The sequence below is a fragment of the Lepisma saccharinum genome, chromosome 1 (assembly GCF_977018435.1).
Source record: "Lepisma saccharinum chromosome 1, izLepSacc3.1, whole genome shotgun sequence".
Classification (NCBI taxonomy): Eukaryota; Metazoa; Arthropoda; class Insecta; order Zygentoma; family Lepismatidae; genus Lepisma; species Lepisma saccharinum.
Window position 1 is genome coordinate 33,867,546 of NC_139229.1, and position 13,015 is coordinate 33,880,560.

Genomic DNA, 13,015 nt, shown 5'->3' on the forward strand with positions numbered 1-13,015 from the left:
CAAGTTGAGTCTGAGCTGTGTACTCACAGCTTCCCCTCCCCCTCTCTCCCCTTCCCTCGCCCTGAAAGACGGGAGCTTCAAAGTGAGTGACGTCACATTAGCACCCTGTTGCTCAACCCTCGCACTTCTGCGGACACCCACATCCTCTGCCTTTGTCGCCGCTTCTGCATCAGTTAAGGCAGGCAGGTCCATTTCACTTAGACAGCATTGGAACCCATGTCGAACTACTGTATGCCAATGGCACAAAATGCCAAGGACCTGGGTTCGAGTTCTGCTGGAGCCTTCATTCCTTGCTGAAATTTCTACTAAATTTTCGCTATTAAAAATACTCACAAACAATAAAATTCTCATTAACCCACTCCTCTCGCCCTCTCCAACACTTGGACCTCTCAGATAGCGTAGTGGTACCGTCACTTTAAACTGTAGGTCGAGTCTTGATTAGCCTATCTGTGCATAAAGTGGACTTAAAACAACAATTCCATTCAATTTAATCAATATTTGTCAATAAAGTGCTTTCCGAGCCGGCATGGTGTTGTCGCCTCGTAACCAGAAGGTCCTGAGGAGGAGATACATTGCACAGTGATTCGGACATCACTTTAAATTGCAAGCTCAGTCCCGAGCAGTTGTTAGAAAAAAAACCTCAAGAATGAAGAGTTTTCCAACGTAACATTTCTTCTGCACATCAAACACGCCGACGATTTAGCTGATGCAATTTGACCATCACATCGTCATAACGTCCATCAGTCGAACAAGGTAAGAGAAAAACTTCGACAGATACCGAATTCAATTTACCGAGATGGTAAACAAACATTATAATTCCACGTTTATTATATTATTGGGTATACGTTTACAATCTTTATGATTAGTTACAAAAATAAGAATTTAAACACATGTATACTAAGAAGAATATAAAAAACTATAATTTTCATATATTTTTTCCAGAATTATTGAAAAAGAAAGTAAAGACCTTACTCAAACTATTGCGTGCTTGCGTAGTACATTAACTTCACACAATATAACAATGCACATGCAAGTTTGGCGCCAAAAGATGTTATCAGTACGTAGGAAGTACGCCTGTATTGTTGCACCATGCATATAAACTTCACCAACAATTTACCCATTCGTACTCATGACATTTTTACACTTTAACAAAGTGGATTTTTAAGTTGAAGAATGAAATGGGTAGAGATTTCGAAGGAGTATTTTATTTCAAAACATATAAAAGAAAGATAAGAGTGTCAGTGACGAAATCAGCATTATCTTCCTCTTGAGTGACACAGTTATGAAGTCTGAAACAATGATATGAAGTCTGAAACAATGTTATGAAGTCTGAAACAATGTTATGAAGTCTGAAACAATGTTATGAAGTCTGAAACAATGTTATGAAGTCTGAAACAATGTTATGAAGTCTGAAACAATGATATGAAGTCTGAAACAATTATATGAAGTCTGAAACAATTATATGAAGTCTGCTCTACACACATGCAGCAAAAATGATGTCGTGTGGGTATTCTCGGCATTTCTCATGTGAGCTGATCACATACCCCCCTTCTAGTTGTTCGTGTACCCCTAGGGGTACGCGTACTACTACACTACTACACTTTGAAAACCACTGCCTTATGGTATTGAGAAAGCAGAGTGTTAGCTTTTTCAGCACGAATGCAAATGATCAAGCTTATTACGGCAGAGAATCAAACTCGCCAATATTTATGTTTTCAAACTATTGTATTATCTAGCTTATTTCATGATCTATTCAGCTGCATTGGGCACAAAGAGATGAACAAATTTATCTGACAGATGTTGGCCGTTCAATTTGCATCCAGATGGAGAGTCCAATTTCAGTTAGTGTAGGTTTGCGGTCACCCAGATTGAATTTCGTCCTGCATTAGCAGCCGTCCACGCGATGATATCGAATTTCGACTGTTATTATTTCGTTTAGATTTGTCTAAAGCCATGTTGCTCCAATCGAACTAGAGATAACTGAAGAGCTGAGATGAAAAACGTTGAAAGTACTCTCTCAGTGATAAATGACAAAACTCGTCAAGCGTAGAATATACTCGTACATTAAAATGAAACGTTGCACATTTGAATAAATGATTTGAACATTGTCAAACTGACATTATCACGTGTGTTACACCATATAATCTACGGACTGAAGAATTTCGTTTCAAAACGTTGAAAAGTGGAATTCAATCATTTATTTATTACATCCAACCATTCCCAGGGTGGGTGATGTTAGGTGGAAATTTTTCCCGCTCTTGTCCTGGCATAAACTGGCTCTGTGGCTATTATGGCCCTCAGGAGAGTGGTAAATTTTTTTAAGTTCGTCGGCAGAATATCTTTCAACACAATTTTATTACCATACATTGCACTCGCGTCAGTGGAGGCTTAACCCCTCCTCACTGCGCTGCGGATGACCCTCTATTTTGGCCCCCTCCAGTTAGATCCATTGATGAATTAATGCTAGGTTTAGACATCTCCGGAGAGGGATGATCCTTTATAATTAGATATCCGGGAAATGAGTGAATTTTTTATACGTCAAGGGAAGAGAGTGGTAGTAGGATATTAGCTCTCATGCGTATTGACTGTTTGTTTTGATTGATTGATTGATTGATTTAGTTTATTTTACTTCGCGTTTTGTGCCTCTTGGCAAATTTGCGAAGATGGGGATGAGTGATGAAATCATGAAATTGATGAATGGACATTCACAAACAACCAAGCCCGAGCGGGATTCGAATCCGTGATCCCTAGCGTTGTAGCGCGATGAGCTACCCACTTTTTTTTTTCAGAAGGAAAGCCCCTAGGCGGAAGCTTTCCCCATCACACTTCATTTACTCATATAATTTACATTTCTATTTAAGGACTTTTCAGGACAGACAATCACAAATACCCATGCCTTACCCGGGACTCGAACCCGGAACCCCTGGCGTTGTAGCGCGCTATTCTAAGCAATTCGCCACGGAGGTCGACGACCACTCGGCCACAGGATCCGGCGACTGTTTGTTTTGATTTTAGACATCCCAGACAAAGCCGGACTGGCGCACCGGGACACCGGGCAAGATCCCGGTACGCCCTCTTGCTTGCCCTGGCGCCCTCTCTCCAAAATGGCCCCGAAAAGCTGCACTTGGTAGCAGCCTAGTTTATGCTAATATCTCCAACTAACACATAAATTTTGGATGATTGTTTAACAATGAAATTACTCTTATATTTTAAGCCTGTATTTTTTGGCCATAGATGGCAGCACAAGATATATTTTTTTGTTGGTCAAAAGCATCACGAAGAAAATAGAAGTTGGGTATTATACTACATATTTTTAAACAAAGTTTTTGAGTTCTAAATAATATAAGAAACATACTGTTATTATTGATTGGATTATTATAATAATTTTCAGTTTGAATCGAACTCTTGTAATATAATAGCTTATCCATGAATTCATAAGAAAAGTTCTTAACAAGTCGAAAATCTTCTACGTGATCTCCCAAACACAGTTCACCCCAAGGAATATAGAGATTAGGTAAAGCCATCCGAAGATTGCCGATCTTGCACGAACGCGTGACGTCACCGGAGAAGCAGTGAGCTCGGCTGAAGCAGACGGCCCCTAGCATTTATATGGGAGATTCAGACAGCGAAAGTATATTATTAATTTTAGGAGGGGGAAAATATTAATTCTCATCCTCCAAGATGGTATTGAGGTATCCTTTTAATGATTAGTAACATAATAGAAAACGCGCTACTTTTAGAAGGGGGCAAAGTACATGTGAAAAAATGTATTTTGAAAATCCATATTCCTGAAACTTTCTGACCGATGCGCTACAAAGAAAGTTGCGTGTTCTCTTTTAGAATTTCGTCATTTTACAAATCGTAATATAATTTTAACAAAAACGTGGCATGCTAAAGAAGAATTAAAGAGTTTAAAAAAATAATTGATTAATAGACTTAGTTTATTTTACTTCGCTTATCTGTCACATATGGCTAATCGCAAAGATGAGGATGCGTGATGATATGATGAAATTGAAGAAAGGAAAGTAGACCCATGCCCAGGCGGGGATTCGAACCTGGAGGCCCTTGGCATCGTAAAGCGTTGTGCTAACCACTTCGCCACGGAGGTCAGCATTACAAGGAAATAAACAGAAATTGGCATCTATGTTTTAATATGCGAGAAACATTTGCGAGGAGATTATTGAAGTAACAAATAATTATTACAACACGTTGTGATGAAAATTATTAATATATCTGAAATATCGAGAGTCGACCTTGCAGTCTCTAAATGCACTTTTAGGGTTACGCAAAACCTTTACTCAAAATTGCTAGTGTAAATTTATAAGCTATTAAAATTTAAAACTTATTCCTGTTCGAAAAGAGAAACTGCCAAGTCAAATTAATATTTCGTAGAAATACATATATTTGTCTTTCATGAGGCCAAGAGAGTATTTGGAGGGGACGCTGGCTTGGGAAGGCTATAGCCCCGGATCTCGATCTGCAAAGGGGCTTCCAGTGGGAAAACATTGCTATGAAATAGTCCAGAAGAAGTGGCGAAATGATTTTTTTTTTTAAATGGCTCAAGAATACAAATATAAGTGGATATTTGACAAGCTTAGTCTAAAACTTACAACTGAAGTCGTACGTGTGTGTGTGGGAGGGGGGTGGCTACGTGAGGTAACACAGTGGAATATGATTCACAATACTAAAATTAAAATAAATATGTGGGAACAATAGAAATCAAAATATGTTGTAGCTAGTGACGGCGCAATAGAAAAGATGGAGGGGTAAATCATATTTTCCAGGGGCAATCATTTTTATTATTCCGTTACATACGACACAAAAATGCACATTTTGGCTAAAAGAGCATTCATTCATTTATTTATTTTGTCGTTTTACTGGGGGCAGATAAGAGAGAGAGAGAAATTGTCGAACCAGAATATGGGGGAATATATGCCAGAAGTGTTTTTACGAAGGTGTTACACATGCACGGAATGCACAATCCACTCGACAATACAAGATTCAAACTGTGTGCTGGGAACTGGAATCAGACAGTTCACGAATATTCGAGCCTGAACACCACTAATGTGTCTTGTCCTCCCATGTTTGCAGCTCTTATAAAAGCCGAAACCCACCAAATTGTTCATATTCATGCCTAAGCACTCGCAAGTGTCCAAAATTGTCTGTTGAGTGTGTGTCGAACCCAGTAGCCTTAAACAAAAGTATTTTTTTATGCCATGAAATTCTCGGGCTGCAAACACAAAATTTGGTCCTGGCACAATCAAATCATTACTCAAAACTTTGATTTTCAGTTGATCTGTGCAGCTTATTTCTTTTTTAATAAATCGCTCCAATACCCAGCCCGATACTGCCGAAATATTCACTTTAGAGAGAGAGACCTTCCGTCTCTTCGTCTTTCGACCCGAACTACTCGTAGCACTACTCGAAGTTCCGCTGTCGTCAATGTCTTTTGCTTTGGGAGCAAACTGGAACTAGTGGTAGACTTCGTTACTTTACGGTATTTAGTCCATTTCATTTTCGAATCACTAGATCTTATAAAGCAACCAATGGACACTGACTGATCACTAATCGACTGTATGAATTGTCACACTTACCTCTGAAGTCTCCACCTATTCTGTTGTACAGATCAACCGGGAAATTGAAGCCGCGTATTAATATCCTCATTATATTCTAGAACGTTTCGCAGATATCACGATTCGTAAATATTGCCAGTAGTTCGACTCCTTCTCTTTTTCAAGAACGTTCCCTCTCGCGCTTTCCAGAGATTAAAAAATTACAATGAATCCGAATCGCCCTACCTGCGGCGCTACCTTTGTTGTGCAGCTTCCAAATGCTGACAAGTCACTTCTACATAGTGTTCAAGTTCGCTACGACAACACCGAAAGCGTAAGAAAAGTTTACGCGCAATATTATCAACAACAGGGTTATAGAACATTCTCCGTCTTGCCTTGATAAGTATTTCTCTCCTAAAATTATCGTCACATTATTCAAGAAGACAAAAACCTAATTTTATCTAGTGTAAAATGAAAAATTTCCTGGTGGGAGGAGTCCACGAGTTACGATCCCCACCTTGGATACGCGCTATAAACAATAACAGGGTCCGTAGAACATTCTCCGTCTTGCCTTGATAATTATTTATCTCCTTAAATTATCGTCACATTATTGAAGAAGACAAAAACCTAATTTTATCTCGTGTAAACTGAAAAATTTCCTGGGTGAGGGGGCTGGAGACACCTGATGTCCACCTTGGATACGCACTATTAACAATAACAGGGTTATAGAACATTCTCCGTCTTGTCTCGATAATTATTCCTCTCCTGAAATTATCGTCACATTATTCAAGAAGTCAAAAACCTAATTTTATCTCGTGTAAACTGAAAAATTTCCTTGGGGAGCGGGTGGGGGCCTCGAACCACCTGATCCCTACCTTGGATACGCGCTATTAAAAATAACAGGCTTATAGAACATTCTCCGTCTTGCCTAGATAATTATCTCTCTCAAATTATCACCATATTATTCAAGAAGCCAAAAACCTAATTTTATCTAGCGTAAACTGAAAATTTTCTGAAGGGGGGCTTGAGCCCCCTGATTCCCACCTTGGATACGAGCTGTTACCAATAACAGGATTATAGAATATTCTCCGTCTTGCCTCGATAATTATTTCTCTCCTTAAATTAACGTCACATTATTTTATTTGACACCACAAGAAACAAAAAATCTCATTTTATCTAGTGTAAACCGAAAACTTTCGGGGGGGCTTGAGCCCCCTGATTCCCACCTTGGATACGAGCTGTTACCAATAACAGGATTATAGAATATTCTCCGTCTTGCCTCGATAATTATTTCTCTCCTTAAATTAACGTCACATTATTTTATTTGACACCACAAGAAACAAAAAATCTCATTTTATCTAGTGTAAACCGAAAACTTTCGGGGGGGCTGGTGCCCCCTAAGCCCCCTCCTTGGATACGTGCCTGTCACGTTTATTACACCCTTACATTTACATACAATATTATAAAGTTCTGCTTTTAGATCTCGCACAATGCCTTTTTCACAAAAATGGGCAATCTCGCATTTTTTAAAATCAATCAAGCTGTGATATTTTAGTTTTCTTCCGTTAGTTTTCTGATAATAGTTTTCGCAGCTTTCCATAGCATTTAGGCATGATTTCAGTTGACAAGAACAAAATAATATTATTTCAAAACATACAGCAAAAAGAAATCCAACGCGCTTAAGTTAAAACTTCCTTACATTGGAAGCCTGGAGAGAACAAAACAGGGGTTCCTTAGTAACACGATTTCTTGAAAACCATTTTACACATTTGAATCAACTTTGTGATAAATTGATTAGAAAGGATGAATCTTAACAGTAAAAGTTGTAACTTTTCCCTTGCTACTATATTTTAGAAGATATTCGTTGTCAAATTTCTCAATATTTGCATAAGGAACCAGCCTTTTCCGTGCCGAGTGTTTCGATGGTGACGTCATTCATCCACGGACAACTGCGCATACGATCTGCGCCGCCGAACGAGCACCCCCTGAGTTCACCCTACTACAGTTTAATACAATACTAACCTTCCCGATCGGTTAACTTATTTGTAAGGAGCGAATACTCGTATTTTCCTCAAGAGGCCGCCCTACCAATGAAATTCCACCACCCTATTATATCGATGCTCTCAGTCCGACACTGATCCCAGAAGTGGAGAAAAGAATGCCCATCTCATTTTGATGTTGTCTAGATATTAGCATTAGTTTAATAATCTTACGTAGCCACTTAACTGTTGCTAATTTCTAAACAAAGGCAAACTACACGAATATTCACAGGATATGCTCTAGAAGAAATTCTAAACAAATCTCATTATTCAGGTTTTGGAATATCAAAGCGGTTTTTCGAAGAAGAGGAAATTTCGAAAACTGCTTCGATGGTGTCAGTCAAAGGTGCAGCAGGGTATTAACCCTCCCTTAGGCGCGCCATTTTCTGTAGAATGCATAGGCCCGTGGGGTACGCCTGTCCCCCAACACTTTAATTATCTTTAAGGTATGAAATACACCTAAATTGTACGGCGCATGCGTGCAAAACGTTTTTTCTTTGTATTTCTTCTAAGATCAGCTTTACACTGTTCCTGAGGTACTTTCAGGCTATCCCTACCTTCTTAAAATGTGTTGTGTTTGTTCTATAGTGCAACTTTCATTTTTTCAATATGGCGGACTTAGCATACGGGTGATCGACAGGTAATTTTGATATGTTATTATTAGTGATATAAGGAAGCTATGCACAAAATTTCAGCTTGTTATGAATTATAGTTCCCTTATTTTGTGAAAACGTCCATTGTCCGCCATTTTTAAATATGGCGGACTTAGCGTACTGGTGATCGCCGAGGACTTTTGGTATGTTGTCATTAATGTTACTAAAATGTTATATACCAAATTTCAGCCTGTTATAAATTATAGTTCCCTTACTTCGTGAAAACTTTCATTGTCCGCCATATTATTTATAGCATTAATAACAACATACCAAAAGTCCCCTTCGATCACCCGTACACTAAATCCGCCATATTGAAATATGAAATATAAAGACACTACATACCAAATTTCAGCTTGTTATGAATTAGTTCCCGTATTTTTCCTATTTTGACTGAACTACTATGCAGGCATCTTTACAACTTGCTATTTTATCCTTTCTCAAGGGGCTCTTTACACCCATTTCTTAATTTTAAGGTAAGAGTTTTAGATAAGATGATTTTCCTCCGTATAGATTGAAGGGTGTAATATGGCCATACGTGCCGACGCACCCAAAACCAATCAATCAATCAATCTACCAATCTATATGCAATCTTCTGCTGCACTTTTTAAATGACGTAATATTATAAAGTGATCAGTCGCTTGCTTGGGGCACAGTTGTCCCTCACGTGCCTAAATACGTAACAATTGAAGCAGTGTCATGTTCACTTTTGGTCACGCGGTTTCTTTTTACACTAACACATAGCTACGTGTCCTCCCCTTCTTCATTGACCCGCTTCCGTATAACATTGGAATTTGTAGTGTGCTGTCTTTCGACGCTTTCATATTTTTCGTGTTACATACTTAGGCGCATGGGGGACAATTGTACCCCAAGCACGCGACTGACGTTAACATTATAATATTGTGTGGCTTAGAAGTGCAGCAGGACTGCGCAACAGAGCCTAGAACAAATGTTCAGCCACACAAAAGCAGTCATGTGAGTTCACAGTGTTGCAATCTCGAAATGGATATCGATGGGGGACATCTGTACCCCACGCGCCTAACGAAAGGTTCAGGTTTTGTACAGCGCATACCTTCGTGCATTCCCGTGTAGCTTACCTTAGTGTTGTTTTCCTACAACGTGATCTTGACAGTAGACAGCGTGGTCTAGAAATGGAAGCGTTCGGCACGCTTGGGAAGAGTAACAGTTTAGCCCAAACGCGATTTTCTTTTGTGGTCGTTTTCACTTTTCACGAGATTTATCCTGAATACAACGAAGAGTAGGAGTGGTTGAGACAGTGAAAGAAGTGACTCACCTAGGTTCCAATCTTTGGCGTTCTTCTCCCTCTCCTTGTCGGCGATGACGTACCAGATGCAGGCGAGCCAATGAGCGACCAGAGTGAAGAAGAGCATAAGCAGGGTGAGGATCATGGCGCTGTACTGGGAGTACCTGTCCATCTTCTGCAGCAACCGGGCCAGCCGGAGCAGCCGAGTGAGTTTCAACAGGTGGATTTGGCCAGGAGATCCCTGAAATTAGAGATAATAGCAATATTTTACATGTGACGTCATTTGTGTAATTTGAACAGGTTCTTCAACGATACCAAGATGTCTTGTGATCGGCAAGGAAATTCGTATGCCTTACATCCTTGCAGCTAAGATTTACTTGCGCCTTAATTTCTGTATGGTTCGCTATGTTTTTGAGTGCTCGCCGATAGTGTAATGGCTAACGGTGTCGCATTGTCCGTGTTCGTATTTCCGGTGGTGACCAGAGGTATTTCACCATCCGGAGGGCGTTCTCCATGAGGGCCGACGTCACCCTCGCCCTCTGTAAGACTTGTGAGGGTGAGGGAGGACTTGGGTGAGTCATGAGGGTGAGTGCGTGTGAGGATGATGGGGAGGAAGAGTGCTTTAAATGAACACCTCTTGCAACACATTTCACACTGGTTCGGATGGCACTTTAAACTGTATATCCAGTCCCAATTAGTCTATCTCAGCTTAAAGAGGACTTCAAAAAATATTGAGTGTCTTCAAAGATCCTTTTATAAATTGTTATATTTTGAAATATCGTTTTCAGTGAACACCTTATTTTCTATCATATGATTCCTACACTAATGTATATTTAATTGTATGAGGCGGCACAAGATCGATAGGACGTCTGACTGCCATGCAAGACACCCGGGGTCGATTTTCAAGATTAGGTTTTCTAAAATAGATATATCCATGAATGTCTTCTCATCTAGCCTATAATCTATTGCATCAGGCGACTTTTTATTCTTGGATTGATTGATTGATTTGCTTTATTTTACTTCGCTTTTTGTTCCACTTTTGGCTAATTTGGGAAGATGGGGATGAGGGATGATATGATGAAATTGATGAATGGACACTCACAAACATCCATGCCCAGGCCGAGATTCGAACTCGGGACCTCTGCCGTCGTAGCTCAATGTGCTAACCACTCTGTCACGGGGGCCGGTACATCAGGCGACGGAAGCGTAGAACTTATCATATTACTTCCAGAATGGCCGAGATAGGGACTGTGTGTCAATAGAATCGACGCATGGCTACAAATTTGGAAAAATTATACTATTTTTGACCCAGCAAACTTTGTTCTTCATTAGCTGATAACATTGAAAACATCCATTGCTAAGAAAATGAACTTCAGAATAATGTATATTTTTTTCTACCAATGTCAGTTGGTAAGTAACTCTGATCGAAAGCAGGATTACCAACTTGTTCGGATGAACGCCTTCACTGTCTGAACGCAAAGGGAAATTTCCCTTTCGTATTCCAAAAACTTTCCTTTTTGTCCTTAAAATTCTCTGCTTCACAAACAATAAATAAAAAAAGACATTTATTAACTGTTTATTCCGAGATTTTGATCCAGGAGGGTGCACGAACGACTTTAGATGTGGAAACAAATTGAGCTTCGAATTCGGCCTTTCTTGGGTCGGTGTCACAAAAAAAATGTTGGATGTTTTAATTGGGGGTGGATAAATATTGTAGTACACTTTTTATTAGATATTAAATTTATAAAATTTACTTTTTCTTGAGTCTTCACTATTAACGTTTCACTTATAACTTGAAATTTTTTGCACTTTCATCACAATTAAATCAGCTGAGTTCAGATTGGAACGAAATACAACATTTCAGGCGCTTATACTTCAGAAGCAACTGTGAGCTATAAGAACAGCTACAGAAAACTGTAGTCCGTTAATGCATGACGTCTAACTTCCATGTTTCTTGCACATTTTTGGGCGTTTTTCACTTATAATTTTCGGCTCCAGAATTCCCTGTTCTTGGCAAAATTTCCCTGCTGGGAACAGACTGACACATTTGCACATGCCTAAGCATTTGAAATTCCTGCGCTTGAGTTCGAATAGTGTTGCCAACTGACATTGGTAGATACAATATGCGTCACCCTGTATTATGAGCTGGCAACACGAGATGTCCGTTGACTAGAACTTTTCAGCAAGTATCATGAGTAAGAACAGCGCCTGAAATTTCATCCTATAAAAAGTGAACACGTGTAAAATACTAATGCTTTGGAAAAAGCAGTCCCAATCTCTTAATGAAATGGCTTGGACCTTTGAAACGAGCAAAGCGCCATACGTAGCGAAGTCGACTTAATGAATTCATTGAATTAATTACTCAGCGGAAGAAAGTGGGTCTCTCTCTCTCTCTGTGAAGGAGGAGGAGGGAAGAAAAGTACTTAAAGGGAATGTTTAGCAAGAGCAGACAAACGAGAGTATTTACAATCTCCCCTCCTTTACCCCCCCCCCGGATAAAAAAATTGACGCTGGCATTTGAGGAATGGAGTGCTTCATCAGGGAAAAGATATTAGGATAAATTACTTTCATCTGGGAATGCAAATCTTTTGGGTGCTGAACTTCAGGATCGTGCGCAAGATGGCTTGGTTTCCTGCAAAGCTGAATCTAATTATGGTGCTTATTTTGTGCTTAGTAAAAGCAGTCAGAAGATTTTTTGCGCTACAGACGTACTTATTACGTTGTGCGGCTAGGCTTTGGCTTTAAGATGTTTAGATAATCTCAGTAAACACTAAACAGGTATCTAGTACAGATGGTAGTAATATGTTTGTGATTGGAAACGAAGGGATGTATTAGGGTTGGCAAAATTGGCGAATTGCGATCAGAAGAGGTTATAGTGTTTTAAAAAAGCAATGAAAAACAAAGTAGCATTGAGTACAGAGTAGAATGCATAAATTTTTACGTTTCACAAGAACGCAACGAATAAAAAGGCAACTGCAGAGATTTTATTAAACTGAAAGTCGGGGGGGGGGGAGGGAGGACTGACTACATTTTTGTTTGTAATTATGTAGATAAGTGTGGGTGTATGTGTAATCATTTACAGGCACAAACATACATGTGTGTGTGTGTGTGTGTGTGTGTGTGTGTGTGTGTGTGTGTGTGTGTGTGTGTGTGTGTGTGTGAAAAACGAAAATTTAGGTGAGAGTGCGGCTTCCCCTGAGTGGCAACGTCGTCGCCTTGTAATCAATGGATCTCGGATTCGAAACCCGGTGAATGAAGATAGTGGTTCGGATCCAACTTTAAATTGTAGAATTAGCCTATGGGTTAAAACAAGGAGATGCATTATCTCCATTGCTCTTTAATTTTGCCTTAGAATATGCTGTTAGGAAGGTAAAAGAAACTAAAGATGGACTAAAATTAAATGGTGTGACTCAGTTGTTAGCATATGCAGATGATGTAGACTTACTGGGGGATGATGTGAATACAATTAAGAATAATGCTAAAATATTTTTCAAAACTGCTAAAGAGATA

General features: G+C 39.4%; 2 protein-coding genes across 2 annotated transcripts in view; both read right to left on the reverse strand.

Moving 5' to 3' along the window:
* The window catches only part of RpS21 (ribosomal protein S21), a 426,171-nt gene that overhangs the window by 355,498 nt on the left and 57,658 nt on the right, over positions 1-13,015 (reverse strand). The window lies entirely within an intron of this gene.
* The window catches only part of Elk (Eag-like K[+] channel), a 647,431-nt gene that overhangs the window by 37,594 nt on the left and 596,822 nt on the right, over positions 1-13,015 (reverse strand). Inside the window, exon 8 of the mRNA XM_083125217.1 lies at positions 9,536-9,746. Coding sequence (XP_082981343.1) covers positions 9,536-9,746 — 211 coding nt within the window. The remainder of the gene's footprint in view (positions 1-9,535; positions 9,747-13,015) is intronic.